Source organism: Emys orbicularis, chromosome 4, assembly GCF_028017835.1.
Source record: "Emys orbicularis isolate rEmyOrb1 chromosome 4, rEmyOrb1.hap1, whole genome shotgun sequence".
NCBI classification, from domain to species: Eukaryota; Metazoa; Chordata; order Testudines; family Emydidae; genus Emys; species Emys orbicularis.
In genome coordinates this window covers 123,665,483-123,687,100 of record NC_088686.1, presented here as the reverse complement: position 1 = coordinate 123,687,100, position 21,618 = coordinate 123,665,483, and the positions used below count along the sequence as shown (strand labels likewise).

The following is a 21,618-nucleotide window of genomic DNA, read 5'->3' as shown; positions in this document are numbered from 1 at the left end:
AGGGGTCAGGGCAGAGGGCTGGGGGAGGGGGTTCAGGGCAGAAGGCTGGGGTGTGTGTTGGGGGGTTCAGGGATCAGGGCAGAGGGCTGGGGTGGGGGGGTGTAGGGCAGAAGGCTGGGTGTGGGGGGGTTCAAGGGTCAGGGCAGAGGGCTGGGTGTGTGTGGGGGGTGCAGGGCAGAAGACTGGGTGTGTGGGGGGGTTCAAGGGTCAGGTCAGAGGGCTGGGGGCTGTGGGGGGTGCAGGGCAGAAGGCCGGGTGTGTGTTGGGGTGTGGGGGGTTCAGGGCAGAGGGCTGGGGGTGTGGGGGTGCAGGGCAGAAGGCTGGGTGTGTGTTGGGGTGTGGGGGTTTCAGGGCAGAGGGCTGGGGGGCGTGGGGGTGCAGGGCAGAAGGCTGGGTGTGTGGGGGGGTTCAAGAGTCAGGGCAGAGGGCTGGGGGTATGGGGGATGCAGGGGAGAAGGCTGAGTCTGTGTGGGGGGATTCAGGGCAGAGGGCTGGGGCTGTGGGGGTGCAGGGCAGAAGGCTGGGTGTGTGTTGGGGTGGGGGGGTTCAGGGCTGGGGTGTGTGGGGGGTGCAGGGCAGAAGGCTGGGGTGCTTGGCTCGTGGGGGTGCTCCCAGCCCCCTGCCCTGAGTGGCTCATGGCAGGGGGCTAGAAGGGATATGTCCTGTTCCACCCCCTTCCCCCAGCTCCGTCCCTACCTCTCTCTGCCTCCTCTACGGAGCTGTGTGCACGCTGCCGCTCTTCCCCCTCCCCCTCGCTAGGGCCATCAGCTGATTGGCGCAGGGACGGAGAGGAGGAGGGGCAGGAAAGCACCACGCTGGGGGAAGAAGCGGGGGAGGGGGGAAGATTGGCTGCCGCAGAACCAAGCGTCTGCCTCCTGCCCCCGCAGGGGAGAGCGGTGGGCGGTGGGGGGGGGGGGGGGGGGGGGCTAAGTGGGGCTGGGGGCTGGGACCGCGGCAGGGAGCTGCATGCCACTCAAAATCGGCTTGCGTGCCGTGTTTGGCACGCGTGCTGTAGGTTACCGACCCCTGCCTTAGTGATATCCCAGAATATCCCAGTTTAACGAAAACTAAATGCAGCTCTAATGACAATGATGAAGCCCAGAATATCCCAGTTTAACGAAAACTAAATGCAGCTCTAATGACAATGATGAAGCTATGACTATGGTTCCATAACATTAAAAGGACAGTGTGCATTAGACTATCAGTATCAAGAATATATCTATAAGGCTGACTAATTCAACACAGTTGTAACATATCATCATGGATTCAGGTCAGGATTTTCAAAAATAGGAGCCTAAAATCCATGTTAATTATCTAAATAAGTGACCTGATTTTCAGACATTCCCATTGAAGTTAAAGATGAACAGGGACTGTTCTTGAATGAGGTTGAAGTGGAAGAGCTGTCAGAAGGCCTGGAACAGAGACTTAAATGATCCTGATAGCTACTTTTTGATGATGATATTAGCATCACAGATGTCTCATTTGTAGGTTCACAGACTCATCTGCTCTTCACCTTCAATACCAGTTTCATTCAGTTCAGTGACACATTTGATCTTGAAAAATTTGAAGAAACCCAAGTTGCTGCCCATTTTTGTGATGCGCATGGATCCCTTATATCTTAATGGACAAAACTTGACAATGTTCATTTTTTACTTTAGAGATGTTTTAGTTATTTCAGTCCATCCAATCCCTTGTTTCCTATCATATTCTTCACCTTTAGGCAGATTGAGTCAGGTGATTAATTGTAATAGGGTCCTCTGCGGGCACAGGAGCCTAGCGGCAAGTGTCTGCTCGTTGCGGGGGCAGTGGTAGGGGAGCCTGGGCCTGCCCACTCCACCGGGCTCCGACCCAGGGCCCTAGGAAGGTTAGCAGCGTTTGGCCTTTGAGGGGGGCCCCTCTGAGCTACCTTCCCTGGGTTGCTTCCTACCACTGCTTCTGGTCTCAGATAAGAAGAAAAACGAAGGAAACCAAAACCTGCTGGCCCCGTCTGGGCTCTGCATATGGTCTTGTCTCCTCTGGGAGGCTTCTCCAGCTCCTTTTGGCAGGAGCCTTCTGGGTAGCTCTGCACTCCTTCCCAGCCTCTCCCTTCTGAGATGGGTTGCTCCCTTTTTAACCTGTGTCTCCATGCTCTTGGGTTGGAGTGGGGGGCTAGCTGGGCCCAGGATACTCCTTCAATCCCTTCCATCGCAGTGTGGGGTTTGTATACCCCATCACAGTCATACATCGGTGTTAGCTGATCACTAAAGACTAATCATCTGTTGCAGTATGGATCAGCAGCCTCAATATTTACTATGGATAGAATGAGAAACAGCCATGTACTGAATTCAACACTGTGTAGACTGAAGGCAGACAAATAAGATGAGCTGGCCAGCTTTCTATAGAACTGTGTTATCAGGTCCCCAGCCACCTTCCAGAAGTTTCTCGATTCTACCCAACTAAAGTCCCCCAAATAGTTTACAACTACAAACCCACTCCGATGTCTTCAGTATCCATTCACCAGTGGCCCCATTCCTCTTCCCATCTGGGCTTCTAGACAATTTTCTCACTCTCTGTTGCTAGTGAGCATAACAAGAACCTTGATGTTCTCATTATTTTCCTGTTAACTTGTTAGAATAGTTAACATTTTTATTTACAGATTGAAATTAGAGAGGAACATGGTTAAAGTGCTAGCACTCAGGAGATCCGGGTTCAATTCGCTGCTCTGCCAGAGACTTGCTGTGTGACGTAAATACCAAAGATAGATGGCCTAATGTTCCAAGTGTCAGAAAGCTTTCAAAGATATGTTGGGTTCATACTTCAGAATGACAGTGGGCCCTAGTCCTGACTGGAGCTTCTGGGGGCTACCCAGTGGCGTAGCCAGGTGGAGGGAACAGGGGGAGCAATCCAAAAAAAAGGCGCCACCCGCTGCGGTGCTTTTACTCACCCGGCGGCGCTCCGGGTCTTCGGCAGCGGGCCCTTCACTTGCTCCGGGTGTCTTTGGAGGCACTGAAGGACCTGCCGCCGAAATGCCGCCGAAGACCCGCAGAGCGAGAGAAGGTCCCGCCGCCGACATACCGCCAAAAACCCGGAGCGTCGCCGGGTTTTTAAAAGTGCCGTAGCAGGTGGCGTCTTTTTTTTTTTTTAATCGCTCCCCCTGTTCCCTCCGGGTGAGTTAAAAAAAAAAAAAAGGCACCAAGAAATTGACAAGGCGCCACTTGTGCTCAGTGGGGGAGTGGCCGCTGCCTCGCTCCCCCCCAGCTACGCTACTGGCACTACCATAATATAAATATTTACTACTTCTGCTACTGTATAGCAGTCCACAACCCTGCTAACCAGACACATACCTGCTGATACCCCAATTAATTCCTCTCCAAATGAAATGAAAGGGTGAGTCAGTACTTCCCCCATCACCCCTTGGGTGCAGTCCAGAGCCTTAGCTGGAAAGCTCACTAACTCCTTTCAGTAATTTGCTGGCCTGTGTGTGTTGAGACTGTGCTGATATGCTAATGATCACATTTTGGTCTATGCTCCTTGGTGTCTGCCCTCAGGGAATGGTGTTGTCTGCTGAGTACATCAAGAAGAAATTGGAGCAGGAGATGGTGCTTTCTCAAGCCTTCGGACGTGACTTGGTGAGTCCTTGCTTTCTTGTGCCCCATGCAGAGTGTTTAGGAGATAGGATTCTCCTGTGCCACTGGTATTGTCCCTCCATCCACACTTCCCTGAAACAGCTGTAGTAGAATTGGTCCCAGGCACTCAAAGCTTTCTTCTGATTCCTGCTGATCCTAGCCATCAGAGCGCCAACTTGTTACCTGTTACTCCAATGTCCTTGTTTCCTCCATGCTCCCTGTTCTGAAGGGTTCTCCACACCAGTCCTGCATAGCTCCAGAGCTAATTCTTGAGGCAAGGCTCAAAACAGGAAGTCATCCTATAGTGACACTGAGCAGAGAAACATATCAATAAGACTAAAATCTCTTACCCATGGAATCCATTAGTTTAGAGAGAGACTACTGGGGAGCAATGGCCACTAGCATTCATCTGGACAGCTCAGATATATACTTTTTGCATGAGCTGATCTTCCTGTACCATGAAGAAGACCATACCACAACTCCAGAATGTTGCCCTCCAAAGTGAATGTAAATTATACCACACTTTTAGCTAAGGGAGGGCTTCTCTGGACTGTCAGATTCCCTGCTATGAGAAGATTGCCCTGTTCTCGTGTCCAAAGAAGGCCTTGATCTGAAGATGGACTATTGGGATTTAGCAAGCAATCTAGAAACCAAAAAGGAGAGGAAGAAGGAAAAGAGGGATCAAAGAAGAATGGCAGATTGTAGGACTTGATAACCAAATGCCCCAATGAGATGTCCACCTTGTAATGTGTGGTAAATGGATGGAGGGATGCACAGGTCACTACTCTGATGATTTCTTAATATGATGCTCTATTCCTTTCGCCCCAGAAAGTGGAAATTGGCCTTATTAAGTGAGCTCTTACTCATGAGAGGGAAATTTTCCTGCTGTTCCATAGACCTCAATAATTGCTGCCTGGACTTGCAAGAATATAGTGGTGTTAGAAGCTCTGATACCTTAATTCTCTTCTGCACATTGTACACACAAATCTTGGTTTTGTTCCTGTCTAAGTAATACTTAATCATCCATCTCACATCAAGGTAATTTAATTTGACTTCCTTTGGGTAAGATTGTTTTAAATATGATGGGTCCAATCTTCAGCAGATGTAATTTGGTGTCGCTCGGTAGGATCTGGTCCCGGGGAAGATAAGGAGATGTCTCCATTAACGTGCTCTGGGAAAGCAACTTTGTGAAATAGTCAAGTGCTGTCTGAAGGACAACTTTACCAGAAAGAAGCTAAAGAAATGGTTCTTTGATGGACAAAGCATTCGTTTCACTTACCCTCCTAGTAGACGCGTTGGCCATTTAAGAATGCTACTTTAAACTGATAAGAAAAAAAGCAGTATTGTAGAGGTTGCTTCTAATAGTTCCATTTTGTGTCCTAGTACCAGATTTGATTTCCCATCTTAAATGGAGGGAAAGGTTTGATCCCTGACTTGATAAACGTGGAGTTCTGAGGATGTGATGGTAGACCTTCCTTATAGCCTAGGGGCCGCTAGTGCTGCTGTTGGTCATGCAGAGAACTGAGGCTATGTCTACACTACAAAATTAGGTCGGATTTATAGAAGCCGGTTTTATAGAAACCGGTTGTATGCAGCCGATTGTGTGTGTCCCCACATAAAATGCTCTAAGTGCATGAAGTCGGCGGACCGCGTCCACAGTACCGAGGCTAGCGTCGACTTCCGGCGCATTGCACTATGGGTACCTATCCCACAGTTCCCGCAGTCTCCGGCAGTCTCCGGCGCCCATTGGAATTATGGGTTGAGATCGCAATGCCCGAATGATGCAAAACAGTGCCGCGGGGGGTTCTGGGTACATTGCATCAGGCCCCTCCCCCGCCGTCACAGCAACGGCAGACAATAGATTCGCGCCTTTTTACCTGGGTTACCTGTGCAGACAACATACCACGCCAAGCATGGAGCCCGCTCAGCTCAGCTCACCGTCACCATATGTCTTCCGGGTGCCGGCAGACGTGGGACTGCATTGCTACACAGCAGCAGCAGATAACTGCCTTTTGGCGGTAGACGGTGCAGCATGAGTGGTAGCCTTCATCGGCGATCGGGATGCTGGTAGCTGTGGGGCTGGCAGCCGTAGGGCTGCATTGCACCAGCCCCTTGCCTTTTGGCAGTAGATGGTTTATTACGACTGGTAACCGTCCTCGTCAGACAATCATGGATATCAGTCATAGTATATTATTTTCTGCCAAGTATTGTCTGCTGAGCACCCAGAAGAGGCCGAGGGCGATCTGGGTGCTGGCAGACATATGGCTGGCACACGTGGGGCTACATTGCTACACAGCAGCAACCCCTTGCCTTTAACCGTTCTCGTTGGACAATGATGGCTACCAGTCGTAGTATACTATTTTCTGCCAAGTATTGTCTGCTAAGCACCCAGAAAAGGCCGAGGGCGATCTGGGTGCTGGCAGAGATGTGGCTGGCACACGTAGGGTTACATTGCTACACAGCAGCAACCCCTTGCCTTTTGGCAATAAATAGTATATTATGATTGGTATCCATCATCATCATACTGGTACGCGCCCAGTATTTGCTGCCAAGCACCCAGAAAATGCCGAGGGCTATCAGTCATGCTGCACTGTCGTTTTAAGATGTAAAAAATAGATTTGTTCTGTATTCATTTCCTTCCCCCCTCCCTCCGTCAAATCAACGGCCCGCTAAACCCAGGCTTAGGAGTTCAATCTCTGGGGGGGGGGCATTCTGTGTGACAGTTGTTTGTATTTCTCCCTGATGCACAGCCACCTTTCTTGATTTTAATTCCCTCTACCTGTACGCCATGTCGTCACTCGCCCCTCCCTCCCTCCCCTGGTCTTTAGATACTAGTTTCGCGCATTTTTTCAGACCAGACGCCATAGCTATCACTGGGATCATGGATCCCGCTCAGATCACCGCGGCAATTATGAGCACTATGAACACCACGCGCATTGTCCTGGAGTATATGCAGAGCCTGGACATGCCAAAGCAAAACCAGGACCAGCTGAGGAGGAGGCGATTGCAGCGCGGCGACGATAGTGATGAGGAAATTGACATGGACCTCTCACAAGGCACAGGCCCCAGCAATGTGGAAATCATGGTGTTACTGGGGCAGGTTCATGCCGTGGAACGCCGATTCTGGGCCCGGGAAACAAGCACCGACTGGTGGGACCGCATCGTGTTGCAGGTCTGGGACGATGCCCAGTGGCTGCGAAACTTTCGCATGCGTAAGGGCACTTTCATGGAACTTTGTGACTTGCTTTCCCCTGCCCTGAAGCGCCAGAATACCAGGATGAGAGCAGCCCTCACAGTTGAGAAGCGAGTGGCGATAGCCCTGTGGAAGCTTGCAACGCCAGACAGCTACCGGTCAGTTGGGAATCAATTTGGAGTGGGCAAATCTACTGTGGGGGCTGCTGTGATCCAAGTTGCCAGGGCAATGAGAGACCTGGTGATATCAAGGGTAGTGACTCTGGGAAACGTGCAGGACATAGTGGATGGCTTTGCTGCAATGGGATTCCCAAACTGTGGTGGGGCGATAGACGGAACCCTATCTTGGCACCGGCGCACCAAGCCACCGAGTACATAAACCGCAAGGGGTACTTTTCAATGCTGCTGCAAGCCCTGGTGGATCACAAGGGACGTTTCACCGACATCAACGTGGGCTGGCCGGGAAGGGTACATGATGCTCGCGTCTTCAGGCACTCTGTTCTGTTTCGAAAGCTGGAGGAAGGGACTTTCTTCCCGGACCAGAAAATAACCGTTGGGGATGTTGAAATGCCTATCGTGATCCTTGGGGACCCAGCCTACCCCTTAATGCCATGGCTCATGAAGCCGTACACAGGCAGCCTGGACAGGAGTCAGGACCTGTTCAACTACAGGCTGAGCAAGTGCCGAATGGTGGTGGAATGTGCATTTGGGCGTTTAAAAGCGCGCTGGCGCAGCTTACTGACTCGCTCAGACCTTAGCGAAAAGAATATCCCCATTGTTATTGCTGCTTGCTGTGCGCTCCACAATATCTGTGAGAGTAAGGGGGAGACATTTATGGCGGGGTGGGAGGTAGAGGCAAATCGCCTGGCCGCTGATTATGCGCAGCCAGACACCAGGTCGGTTAGAGCAGCACAGCAGGGCGCGGTGCGCATCAGAGAAGCTTTGAAAACTAGTTTTGTGACTGGCCAGGCTACGGTGTGAAACTTCTGTTTGTTTCTCCTTAATGAAATCGCCGCCCCCCCCCCCCACCCGGTTAACTCTACTACCCTGTAAACCAAGCACCCCACCCTCCCCTACCCTCCCCTCTTCAAGCACCACTTGCAGAGGCAATAAAGTCATTGTTACTTCACATTCATGCATTCTTTATTAATTCAGCACACAACTAGGGGGATAATTGCAAAGGTAGCCCGGGATGGGTGGGGGAGGAGGGAAGGAAAAGGACACACTGCACTTTAAAACTTTAAAACTTTAAAACTTATTGCACTGGAAATCATCTAGGCTGGAGTGATTGGGTGGCCGGAGGCCCCCCCACCGTGTTCTTGGGCGTCTGGGTGAGGAGGCAATGGGACTTGGGGAGGAGGGCTGTTGGTTACAGAGGGGCTGTAGCGGCGGTCTCTGCTCCTGCTGCCTTTCCTGCAGCTCAACCATACGCAGGAGCATATCACTTTGATGCTCCAGCAGCCGGAGCATCGACTCTTGCTTTCTGATTACAAGCTGACGCCACTTCTCCTCTTCAGCCCGCGTTTCAGCACGCAACCTCTGCTCTTCAGCCCGCCACCTCTCCTCTCGCTCATATTGGGCTTTTTTAAAATCAGTCATTGACTGCCTCCACGCATTCTGCTGTGCTCTGTCAGCGTGGGAGGCAGTCTGTAGTTCAGTGAACATTTCGTCACGCGTCCTTCGCTTACGTTTTCTAATATTCACTAGCCTCTGTGAAGGTGAAACATTTGCAGCTGGTGGAGGAGAAGGGAGAGGTGGTTAAAAAAGATACATTTTAGAGAACAATGGGTACAGTCTTTCACGTTAGATTTTGATGTTCACATCACACAGCACATGTGCTTTCGTTACAAGGTCGCATTTTTCCTCTTATATTGAGGGCCTGCCGGTTTTGTGTGAGAGATCACTCACGCAGGGCCAGGCCACAGATTTCAGCTTGCAGGCAGCCATGGTAAGACACAGTCTTTTGGCTTTTTTAACCTTGTTAACAAGTGGGGATGGTTTAAAACAGTACTGCTCTCATTAACCATACCAAGCACCCGTTGGGTTGGCCATTTAAAATGGGTTTGCAATGTAAAAGGAGGGGCTGCGGTTTCAGGTTTAACATGCAGCACAAACCCAACTAACTCCCCTCCCCCACACACCCAATTCTCTGGGATGGTCACTTCACCCCTCCCCCCCACCGCGTGGTTAACAGCGGGGAATATTTCTGTTCAGCAGAGCAGGAAGGGGCACCTCTGAATGTCCCCTTAATAAAATCGCCCCATTTCAACCAGGTGACCGTCAATGATATCACTCTCTTGAGGATAACAAAGAGCGATAAGGAATGGATGTTGTCTGCATGCCAGCAAACACCGGGACCATACGCTGCCATGCTTTGTTATGCAATGATTCCAGACTACGTGCTACTGGCCTGGCGTGGTAAAGTGTCCTACCATGGCGGACGGGATAAGGCAGCCCTCCCCAGAAACCTTTTGCAAAGGCTTTGGGAGTACATGAAGGAGAGCTTTCTGGAGATGTCCCTGGAGGATTTCCGCTCCATCCCCATACACGTTAACAGACTTTTCCAGTAGCTGTACTGGCCGCGATTGCCAGGGCAAATTAATCATTAAACACGCTTGTTTTTAAACCATGTGTAATATTTACAAAGGTACACTCACCAGAGGTCCCCTGTGTGCCCACAGGGTCTTGGGTGAGGTCGGGGGTTACTGGTTCCAGGTCCAGGGTGATAAACATATCCTGGCTGTTGGGGAAACCGGTTTCTCCGCTTCCTTGCTGCTGTGAGCTATCTATGTTCTCTCCATCCTCATCTTCCTCGTCTGCCGAACCCGCTTCCCTGTGTCTTTCTCCAGTGAGGGACTCATAGCACACGCTTGGGGTAGTGGTGGCTGCACCCCCTAGAATGGCATGCAGCTCCGCGTAGAAGCGGCATGTTTGCGGCTCAGCCCCGGACCTTCCGTTTGCTTCTCTGGATTTGTGGTAGGCTTACCTTAGCTCCTTAATTTTCACGCGGCACTGCTGTGCGTCCCTGTTATGGCCTCTGTCCTTTATGGCCTTGGAGACCTTTTCTAATATTTTGCCATTTCTTTTACTGCTTCGGAGTTCGGCCAGCACTGCTTCATCTCCCCAGATGGCGATCAGATCCCGTACCTCCCGTTCGGTCCAGGCTGGAGCTCTTTTGCGATCCTGGGACTGGGACTGGGACTCCATCACGGTTACCTGTGCTGATGAGCTCTGCATGGTCACCTGTGCTCTCCACGCTGAGCAAACAGGAAATGAAATTCAAACGTTCGCGGGGCTTTTCCTGTCTACCTGGCCAGTGCATCTGAGATGAGAGTGCTGTCCAGAGCGGTCACAATGAAGCACTGTGGGATAGCTCCCGGAGGCCAATAAAGTCGAATTCCGTCCACACTAACCCAATTCCGACCCCCTAAGGCCGATTTTATCGCTAATCCCCTCGTCGGAGGTGGTGTAAAGAAACCGGTTTAAAGGGCCCTTTAAGTCGAAAGAAAGGGCTTCGTCGTGTAAACGTGTCCAGGCTTAATTCGATTTAACGCTGCTAAAGTCGACCTAAACTCGTAGTGTAGACCAGGCCTGAGACTCAGAGCTTTGATGAAGCCAACATAGCTTTTTATTAGTAAGCTTTATGATTCAGGCCATGCCTAGAGCTTCAACTTCTGAATTTACACCAAATGCAATAGTAAAGCTCAGAAGTGGATTTTTTTTTATTACAAGAGTAAGTCTGCCAGCTATTGAGAATATCTAAACTCCAGAAGATGCAGCCATTCAAGTTCTAAGAACTAGTTTGAATTTCTCAGTTTTTGGCATCTGATTGGACCTTTAGTGGGAGATAGAATTCAAGGGAACAAACTAACATTTCTAGGAGCCAGGAAAACTAAGGACTGTGGGGCCAGATCTTGGTGTTTTCAGGAGTACTCTGGCTACGTGAGCAAGGAGCGGGAAAGGAAAAAACGCCCACATTAGGGGACCAGACTGCTGAACTGAGAATGCATTGATTTTTCCATGCCTTCCTCTCCCAGTGACTGCAACAAGAAAAGTCCAACAAGGCAAACAAATTGATCTGTGGAGTTCTTCATTCCTGAAAATGAACTGATGGAGGTTGTCTATTCATTTCCCATTCTCCGTGGGCACAGAGTCTGTTGACTCAGCTGTTTGGCCTGAATGTTGTGTTTGCTTTGTACTTAGGTGGCCAAAACCAGCAGCTTCCACTTTTTCACCAGTGTAAAACGCGTAGAGTCTCTATTCTTGGAGGAGAGATTGAAATTCCTCATGGCCATTTATGTAAGCTACTATTGCATAATTGTCACTCTGAACCTAGACGAGGTCAAGAGGGGAACTAGACATTCCATGGCCTTCCTGATCACCCTCAATTCCAGCAAATTTATATTCATCCTCCTTTCCAGAGTAGACCATTTTCCCTGGCAAGTGTGCAACCCATTGGGAGCACCCCAGTCTGTTAGTTATGCATCTGTGGTTATTCTCGCTGCACATATCTCTAAGGTTTCCCTCTGAAAAGGTTTCTGGAACTAGTCCCCCTTGTCCTGAAAATTATTCAAGTTGCCTCCGTGAATGGTAGTGGATGTGGTTACCCGCATTCTGTCTCCAGGCTCATGGGTTCCCTGTTATGAGGAGACAAATTCACAGGTAGTAACAAAAGTGTCCTACTCTCATCCGTCAGATGGGGCATAGTTGGGCCCCTGCTAAGTTATTGATGTGACTGCTAGGACTGAGGGAATTCCACTTTCACTTCAGAAGAAGGGTCCTTCCGGGGCAGGGATGGAATTTGCTTGGTGGAACTGTCATTATGTATCCTAGACTGAGGCAGCATGGAATCTGAATTCCATGACCACTCCAGAAAGTGTCGTCCTACCAGGCCATAATTAATTTCCATTGGTGGAAGGAGGGACGGTCTGGAGCACTAGTGCATGGGAGAGTCAGCTTTTGCTAAGCCTGGAGAGCATCGTAGAAAGGTGCCCAAATTCTTCCAGTATCTCAGCTGGTCTTTGTTTTGCAGGGCAGAGGAACAAAACACTATGGGCTGATTGTGGTGGGCCATTCCCTAGGGGCAGGCACAGCTGCCATTCTGTCCTTCCTGCTGCGTCCACAGTACCCATCGCTGAAGTGCTATGCCTATTCTCCCCCAGGGGGGCTGCTGAGGTATGTGTTGGAAGATGAGACCTGACTGGGGGGTTGCAGCTGATCATTATTGTGTGTTATTTGTACTATGATAGCACCCCAAGGCCTCATTGTGCTTGGTGCTGTACTGAAAAATAGCAAGAGACAATCCCTGCCCTAAAGAACTTACAGCCATGGGGGGCGATATACTATAGAAGCTGATGTTGCTGTTGGTTGTGTCCAACAGGCCTGGTTCTGTCCGTCTTGGTTTTGGATCTTGATTTTGATGCCAGGTGGACAGCTGCCCCGGACACTCACTAAATCTGTGAAGTCACATGGTACAGGAGTCCCCTGGCTAATACTGTAGCTTCACCCTGTTTACAGTAGCAAGCGCAAGCCACAGTCAAGAGGCTGGCAGCCCAGACAATGTTTCCCTTCCCACATCCTTCACTGCATATTATGTGATTCAGGGCGCTGTGCTCCTCTGTCCATTGCAGATAGATATACAACAGGTGACTCATATAGTAGTTTTAAAAAAAAAATTACCCATCTTGACCAACATAGAGAGGGGTGGGGTCCCTTGAGCAGTCACGACTGTCATTGCAGGGGGTATTTACAGCAGCTGCAGAGACTCGTCCATGATGATAGTCCTGTGTCTCTGTAGCACCCAGGGGGGGTTTCCCGTTACGGTAATCACTCTGGGCATTATCCTTCAAGACAGTTACCATGATAGGAGTCTCCACAGTATCTGTTGGACAGAGTGTCCTCCGCAGTGACTGTCAAAGGAATTACTCCCCAGGATAGTCACTGAGGGAACTCTGTAGCTTATCTATTCGCATTTCCCCTGGCAGAAATCCATTAGGCTGTTGTAGACACAACCATCGCTAGAGTGTGCTGGTAAACCTCAGACTATCCAATAGCTCTAGGAGGTGCCTCCACTTATCATATTTCTGATCTTCATTGCACTCTAACGTGGTTTGCTGTGACGTCTGTAGACCCTGTCATTTGACTTCTGTCAATAGTGTTGGCCTCTAGCTATTGAGGCCATGATTCAGAGAGAGGCCAATGAAGATGTAAATCTGCATAATGAACAGCGATCTGGGAGCCTTGGCTCACTTACCTTGGGCCAGCAGGGATGGGATGGTGCAGAAAGTGATGTTCTTAACCCCATAAGCACCATGTAGTGTCAGTCTCCGAAGGGCATGGGATGTTCTGTCCTTCCTATCTCTCTCAAGTGTCCTGGCCATCCGAAGACTATGGGAGATTCAATTTGAGGCATAATATTTGAGTACTTCCTTTCCCAAGTGTATGCAAGGGCTAATAGTGCCTGGGGCACAGGGAGTGGATTTCAAGCCTAGCACCTGTGGATCAAGGCAGAAACCCCAGATGCCGTGAGGAACAGAAATTGTGGCCTGCACAACACCACAATCCCCCAAATCCAGCCTCTTGGAAATCAGACCCTTCAGAGGCCAAGAGCAATTTGGCCATGGAATGCCGGTCTCTGCCAGTGAAATCCTACTTGTTCTTGGATCCTATTTCTCTTCCAGTGAGGATGCCATGGAGTACTCAAAAGAGTTTGTGACTGCTGTCGTGCTTGGCAAAGATCTAGTTCCCAGGCAAGTTGAAAAATCTCTGAATTCCTCACTTCAGTATCCACTTGTTTTATACCAAAGGCACCCGTTTCCTGTCTGAACTCCCCTCCCCCCCAGATCATATCTATCTCCAGTTTCCTCATTTACCTGTCCTCATGTGCTTCTTACTTGTCCCTCTTTTCCTAGTTTCCTGTATTGCTGTATCTTTTACCTGGACACCTTTATTGGTGTATCACACACCTGTGTATCCCTCCCCTCTCTCTCAGTTGCCTGTATGAATAAAAAGGTGAATATCCTGACTTCACAATTATGTTCATTGTTACATCTGATATATCTCTGCCATCTTCATGGTATCTGTATTGTGTCATCCCACACCTGTGTACTGTCTCCCTGGTTCCATGTGCTTTGTCATCTCAGACCTGTGTACCCTCTCCCCGGTTACCTAGAGTTGGACATCTCACACCTTTTTATCATCACATTGGAGATGTGTGGCCTAATGGCTGGGGCTTTGGACCAGGAGACCTGGGTTCTATTCCCAGCTCTACCATCAATTCATGGTGTGTCTCCCCCGATTTTTGAAATGGGGATAATGACACTGACCCACTTCTGTAAAGTGCTTTAAGATCTCTCGAGGAAAAGCGCCCTGAAGTACTGAGTATTATTATTATTGGTAATCTATATGATGACATCTCTCATCTGTCCATTGTCTCCCTGATGATCTGTATGGTGGTGTCTTACACTGCTGTACCATCTCCTTGGCTTACCTGTTTTGTAGTCTCGTATATCTCTGAACCATTTTCCTGGTTCCTCGTATTGTGACGTCACACCAGGTACTATATACCTGTCTCATGCCATCTCTCACCTCAGTATCCATCTCCTTGGTTATCTGTATTGTCACATCTCATACCGGTACACTATCTTATCAATTTATCTGTGGCTTCTTACACCTCGTTACCTATATTGTGTAATCTCACACCTCTGTGATGTTTCTTGGGTCATCTGTATCGTGGGGTCTCCCAAATCTTTGTACCATCTCTTGTATTGTGGTATCTCACTCTTCTGTTCTGTCAGTCCCACATCTCCTTGGTACCTGTGTTGTGATGCTTACTTCTCAGTAGTCACCTGTGCAGTTGTAGCTAACACCCTTTCTCTCTCTCTCTTCCAGGATTGGTCTCTCACAGCTAGAGGGATTTCGCCGGCAGCTTCTTGATGTTCTCCAGCGAAGTAACAAACCAAAGGTAAGAAGATTCAAATCCACCTGGAATGAAAAGCCTTGACAATTATTTGCATGGAAACACCAGACCGAATGAATAGGTGGTGTCCTGAGCTGAATCTGTTTAGGATCTCACACTCCAATTCTAGCTCTTCCTGGCCTTTAGTGAGCAATAGCCAGTAATGGACTAAGTAATGGAGCGGGTGTGGAGTTTTATACCCATGGCTCCATGGTATCTATTTCGTTGTGCAGTTTTGGGTTAAGTAGATTATGTTAACCCTTTGGAGATGGAGGATTTATATGTATACTATGTCGTAAAGATTCATTTCCAGCATACTGGGAAATGCCAGCATTCTAAGGCAGTGGTGTCCAACCTTATTACCACATAAACCTAAGCACAACCTTGTGTGGGCCAAACAGATTCAACCTGTTTCAATAAGATTTAAAGTCACCCATATTGATTTGTATTTTAAGTTCAGCTTGTTTCATATGTATTTAGATAGCTTGTTTCTAGGTACAGTATCGTCTATTTACACGCTTGTGTAAACGAAAATGATGTAAACAAATGCTAATGAATTGGCCGTTAGTATATTATGTTGAAGCAGGCTGTGGGCCTTAGGAAATGCTCTGGTGGGCCGTAGGTTGGGCACCCCTGATCTAAGGGATAACAGAAGCCTTATTAACACTAGTAGCAGTTTTAATATCAAGAATTTTAAAGGTGACCTGTAAATGGGGAAAAAGGACTCTGTGTCTTTTTGTGTGGTTGTGTAGTGTGACATGCTTGAAAGGGTTTTTTTGTTTGTTTGGGTTGTTCGTTCTCTGCTTGTTTTTCACATTAGAAATTCAGCTCTTGTCTATGCTGCTTGTCTTGCAGTGTTCTGTGGGTATATAAACTGTTGGGATTATGATTTCACAAGGACCAGGGAAGCGAAACCTGGTTAACTGAGAGGGGAAGTGGTTTTCATGCAGATTCTTTAGAACTTTGTTTTCTTTCTTTTGTTGCTAATGTCTACTTAATTCAAATGCCTAATAAATAGGTATGAGAAAATATCTCTTTGTAAAAGATTCACCATACCTGGCCCTCCAATGCAGGGCTGATAACACTTCCACGCCATGTCTCTGGCTCCTCTAAGGAAACCTTCAGCAAAAACAGGGAAGACAAGACTTTGCTATTTCTAAGGTAAAAACAAGCAGGAAAAAAACCTTGGGGTGTGGGGAGACCTTTTAACTTTCCTTTGTTTTCTGATTAAGCAAATAAGGGCACAAGCCCGATTTTGTTGTTTTGGGACACTCTTAAGGTGTTATATATCCTGTTTAACCAAACCCAGCAACAGTCTAATGTGAAGTGACCCTAGGAATATGACACTGTGCGCCCCCTTCTCCCCTGGCTTTTTATCCTATTCTTTTTTCTCATCTCCACACTGTCCCTTTCTGTATTTCGACATCACGATCCATTGCATCACCTCATTCTTCTCCTTTCTCTCTTCTTGGACAGTGGCGAATCATCGTGGGAGCCACAAAGTGTATACCCAAGTCAGAGCTCCCAGAAGAGACGGAAGGGAATTCAGTGACCAGTAACCGTCTCTGGACTCACCCCAGTGACCTAACTATTGCTCTGTCCGCCAGTACGCCACTCTATCCACCTGGCCGCATCATCCATGTGGTGCACAATCACCCTGCCGAGCAGTGCTGGTAAGTACAGCTGGAGCTGCAGCCATGCTGCAAGCCAGTGCCCAGGGCAGGGCGGGCACACTTCTGTTTTGGAAAGGGACCCAAGAGGATAGCCTTCAGGAAAGCCACAGCTTGCTTTGTCTGTAAGTGGGAGTTATTTAGCACCATCCTGTGATGGTTGTGTCTGTCCTGGGGAGGAGATAGAAGGAGGGGAGATCTTGCATCAGGATTGGGAGCAGTGGCAGCAGTATATGTAACTCAACGTCTCTTCTCTTTTACTGCCCCCCTTCCATTCTCTTGTTCTCTGTCTCTGGCCCCCACTGTCTCCTTCTCACATTCTCCCTCCTTCCCCCTCTCTGACTCACATGCTCTCCCATGTCTCCATCTCTCCCTCTCTTTTGATCCCTGACTTCTATTCCAGTTGCTGTGAACAGGAGGATCCCACTTACTTTGCAATTTGGGGTGACAATAAAGCATTTAATGAAGTCATCATCTCCCCAGCAATGCTGCATGAACACCTCCCTTATGTGGTCATGGAGGGGCTCAACAAGGTAATGCTGAGTGTCTGAGTCTCTGGTATCGGGAGGGGCAGGGGGAGACTCAGCACGGCAATATAGCTTCTGAGTCTCAGACCCTGGGAGTGGCAGGAGATGGGGAAGTTGAATGAGGGCATAAGTTGGTGGAGTCCCCACTCAGCTGCTCCAAACCAAAGCTATACCCTTGTTGGAGAGTCGAAAAGTCACGTGCTGGCACCTGGTTTTAACAACTCTTATACATAGTAGTGTATTCCAATAACACTGAGAGGCTCCAACCAAGATTGGTGCCCATTGTACTAGGCATTGTATATACACATAGTAAGAGCCAGTCCCTGCTCTAGAAAACTTACAATCTAAATGGACAAGATGGTCAAAGAGTGGGAAGGGAAACTGAAGCACAGAGTGGGCAAGTCTGGCCCAGGGTCACATAGCTCATTCATTGCAGAGCTGGAAATAGAACTTGGGTCTTCTGAGTCCCAGTTAAGTGCCCTATCCACTTGACCATGCTGCATTTCCAAAACAGCACAGTGTGAACCCCAGCTTCAGCTGTCTCCTTAGTCTTGTCTGCTCCTTGGTTCCTTCCTTCAGAACCTGCCCATCCCACACCCTACCTCTCTCTGCCAAAGGACTGCTCATGTATTCAAAGTTAATCTAATAAGCCACAACTTCCTCAGTGGGGCAGCAGTGACGCATGTGGAGGTCCCTGAGTTATCCAGCACCTCCCAACATGCTAGAGCCTCTGCAGAATCTTTCCACTGTGCCACAGAGGCAATATTAGGCATCTGCATGTCACACAGCAGGATGTGTCTCAAGTCATTGGGCCTGATTTTACAACCCTTATTTAAGTCAATGGGACTGCTCATCTGAGTGCCTACTACCACACATGGGTAAGGGCTGCAGAATGATACAAATACAGTTCCTAGTCATGAGGCAGTGGCACATAGCTTTACCCGGGTCTCCCAGGCCCCGTTAATCGTGGGGCTACCATAGGCAGGGTCCCTAGTTGCTTTCCCCCTGCTGGGTTCCAGCAGTACATACTGACAGTGTGGCTTTAGTGTCAATATTTGTATAATATCAGCGTGTGTGATCCTAGGTATGATCCTTGCCTTTGAGATCCCACTAGGCTTGCAAAGGCTGCTGATAAGAAGCAAATCGGGGATAAGTTTGCTTGTCTGAGGGATGTTCAGCAGTCAGAACAGAAACGGTCACTGAGCAAAGCTGATCTTATTTTGACTAGGTCCTGGAGAATTACAACAAGGGGAAAACTGCCTTGCTTTCTGCAGCCAAAGTGATGGTGAGTCCAACAGAAGTGGATCTCAACCCGGAATTGATCTTCCAGAATCAGCCCCTGCCCAGCGGACCCTCATTACAGATCGGGATTGGAGCCATAACAGTGGACAGAAGGAACAGCAGCGTCAAGTAAGGATGTGCCTTTAATTTCCTTGAAAACTTTACCCAAGGCCTGTGGAGAGGTTGTTGCCTCCCACAGGATCCCTGATCACTGCCAAGCTGTCCTGCAGTGGCTCAAGAGCATGAGACCAACCCCCGTATAGACTGTTAAGGAGCAGGGCACAAACCCCAAATTGGTTGTGAGATCTGTACTTAGATTTCACCAAGCTATTATCAAGTGTGAACTCCTCAAGCACTACATCAGCCTTAACATGGAGCCACAGACAGTCCCCTTGCGAACTCTGATCTATCTTGGCACCAAGGTAAGCTTACCTTTGATAGATGGTTCCTCCCACCAAAGATCCTAGTAATATTCAGGTTATTCCCAATCCCAAAGGACCAGTCACTTACCCCAGGTCAGTTGCATTTTAGATCTCATACCAAAGACAACACTTGCAGCCAGTCCTATAATAAACTATTTAAAGATGTATTAACTAAGAAAAGGAAATAAGAGAGTTATTTACAAAGGTTAAAGCAGTTAAACACATACACACACAAATGAGTTCCAGTGTTAAGTTTATAAGGTAATAAAAGCTTCTATAATAAGCAAGCTCTCTATGTCCTTTAGGGCTAACCCAGACCAGGCACTGGGGATCTTTTGCTTATGCTTAGTCTTTTTGCTGCTCTGAGTCCAAGCAGCATAAAATATACTGTTTCTCCTTGTTAGGGCCTTTTAATCCTTCCCCACTTCTGCTTCGAGTTGCAAATTCAGCTGCCAGATTAGTGATGGACAGGGAGCAGGCCAGGGCAGAGAGAGTTGGGAAGGGAGTAGGCAGTGACTGTGAGGCTGGCTGGAGCCAGACCATTGGGAGTTATAAAAACAAGGAAGGTAATTTTCAGTCAGAACGAGATGGGGAGCCAGTGGAATTGTGTAGGGGAAAGGGAATGAGTGTGGTTGCACTCATTTGTACCTGTGTGAGGGTTTGGGGCATATGCACGTGCTGGGATTGGCAGAGCTGGGACTGGGGAGGCCACAGAGTGAGAGTTGCAGTAGTCAAGGTGAGAGGAGGAGAGGACTTGGATGAAGATTGCAGAAAACGTGAAGCTGAGGGAGTGACTTATGGACATGGTTGCATTGGAGATGGAGGAGGAAGACTATAGATAGTTGGAGCAAATGGGGGTGAAGAGACGGAGCAGTGCTTGAAGGGGCCACTTCTACCCCAGAAAAGGACTTCTGTTTCTGAGATTTCAGATAAAGGAAGCTGAGAGGAAGCCGTGCACTTATCTGGCTAAGATAGATAGGGAGGCCGAACATGATGGAGTCATTAAGGGTGTTGAAATATGCACCCCTGGGATAAAACTGAGTAGTATCTGAAGTTAAAGAAAAAGATGAGATGAGAAAGTAGGAGAAGGCTGGAAACAGGGATTCTAGGCCCTGAGCAGGAGCCATCACCGGAGACAGAGTGAGAGGCTAGGCAGGGGCAGAACCATGACAGTAGAGCAGCCAGAGGAGGGAGCAGTCCTGCCATGAGGGCAGGGGACTGGACTAGATGACCTCTCAAGGTCCTTTCCAGTCCTTGATTCTATGATTAGTGAAGGCTACAATGAGGCCAAAAAAGGGAGGTAGGAGCAAGCAGAGAGGAGGAAGAGGCTGTTGACTATCCAGAGGAGAGAGACTTCCATGTTCTAGCCAGAGCAGACTCTAGAATGGAATAATGTGAGGCTATTCTTGTTTTGGAGGTGGGTGAAGGGGAGAGGAGGTTACTCTCTCAAGCCTTGTGCTGTGAATGGGAGGGTCAGAGATAGGGCAGTCCAGGATTGGAGCCTGCTGCTGCTTCACTTTCCATCATTTCCTTCCAGGGGAGAGGCTACTCAGGGAACTAGGTACAGGGGATGGGTTAAATTGGTGGCAGGCGAGAGCTTTAACTGACAGTGTTGGGAGGTAGGAGGTGGAGATTGAGATGCTGACTGCCAAGGTGTATGTGATGGTGCTGGGCCCAGAGGTGATATCTGATGTGCATTCAGTAAGCAGAGCTATGCTGGTGCTGAGAGATGGTGTCTGGGACTCCCTCGTTTACACAGGAATGAGCTGGTATCAGTCAGGTTTCAGAGTCATGCAGCTGCCTCATGTTTCTGTTCTCTCTTTGCAGGAGCAAGTCCCATTCTGAAATCAGTTTGGAGGGGTTTTATGAGACCAAGCTCCTTTCTCCTGTGCAGAAGGACCCTGTGGAGCTACTGCTTCTGGATACCAAGGAGCGCTTGTCTGTGGAGCTGCAGGACCGTCGCGCTCCTCTCGCTACCATGGAGAGTCTGTCTGACAATGAGTCCATCTACAGCTTTGAGTCGAGGCGCTCCTCTGGCTTCCGGAGCATCCGCGGTTCACCCAGCCTCCACGTCGTCATGGAGAAGGATGAAACGCACTGCTTTTATATAGACCCCGTTATCCCTGAGGAGAACCCCTCCCTCAGCTCACGGACAGAGCTGCTTGCTGCTGACAGCCTCTCCAAACACTCCCAGGAGACCCAGCCCCCGGAGGCCTTGCACAACAGTGGTGGCACTACTCCCCAGCGACGCGGCAGTGAGGAAGGAGCTGGTAGCGAAGGGGACCACGTTTCCTTCACCCCTCGGGAGGAACTGACCCTCCAGAATGGACGGCTCACTGATGTGCCCAGTCCACAAGTGCTGGAGTTTGCTGAATTTATAGACAGCCTCTTTAACCTGGACAGCAAAAGCAGCTCCTTCCAGGACCTCTATTGCATGATGGTATCTGACAGCTCCAGTGACTTTGCTGAGATGCCTAAGTCAGTCAGTGATCAGGAGATCCTGCTGAGAGCACAGTATGAGCCCAACCTAGTCCCCAAGCCCCCTAGGTTGTTTGCTGGCTCAGCAGATCCCTCTTCTGGCATCTCAGTCTCACCCTCCTTCCCTCTGAGTTCGTCTGGGGAGCTTATGGACATCACTCCCACAGGCATGAGCAGCCAGGAATGCCTGGTCACTGACAAAATCCGGACTTCCACTCCAGCTGGTCATGTGACCAGCCCTGCCAAGCAGGAGGACCTCATGATCTCAGCCCTCTAGTGCAGGAGTGGAGGGGTGAGGCTCCAAGAGCCAATCCCATGAGCTGAATGCTGGGATAACACTTGGAGGAGCTGGTCATTGGGCAGTTCGGAAGTGGGGGAGACGCCTGAGAATGTTCCTTCTGGGGTGCCATGCTGGTGGCATAGTGACGTAAGGGGGATGGATTCTGTATGCTGGGTCGTATGCTTAAGTTTGGGAGAAGATGTACT

General features: G+C 49.2%; 1 protein-coding gene across 1 annotated transcript in view; it reads left to right on the top strand.

The window, feature by feature from the left end:
* The window catches only part of DAGLA (diacylglycerol lipase alpha), a 45,530-nt gene extending 24,121 nt beyond the window's left edge, over positions 1-21,409 (top strand). Inside the window, exons 12-19 of the mRNA XM_065404117.1 lie at positions 3,528-3,608; positions 11,830-11,972; positions 13,478-13,546; positions 14,688-14,760; positions 16,231-16,427; positions 16,828-16,957; positions 18,180-18,361; positions 20,482-21,409. Of these exons, the coding sequence (XP_065260189.1) occupies positions 3,528-3,608; positions 11,830-11,972; positions 13,478-13,546; positions 14,688-14,760; positions 16,231-16,427; positions 16,828-16,957; positions 18,180-18,361; positions 20,482-21,409 (1,803 nt within the window). The remainder of the gene's footprint in view (positions 1-3,527; positions 3,609-11,829; positions 11,973-13,477; positions 13,547-14,687; positions 14,761-16,230; positions 16,428-16,827; positions 16,958-18,179; positions 18,362-20,481) is intronic.
* Positions 21,410-21,618: the final 209 nt, after the last annotated feature.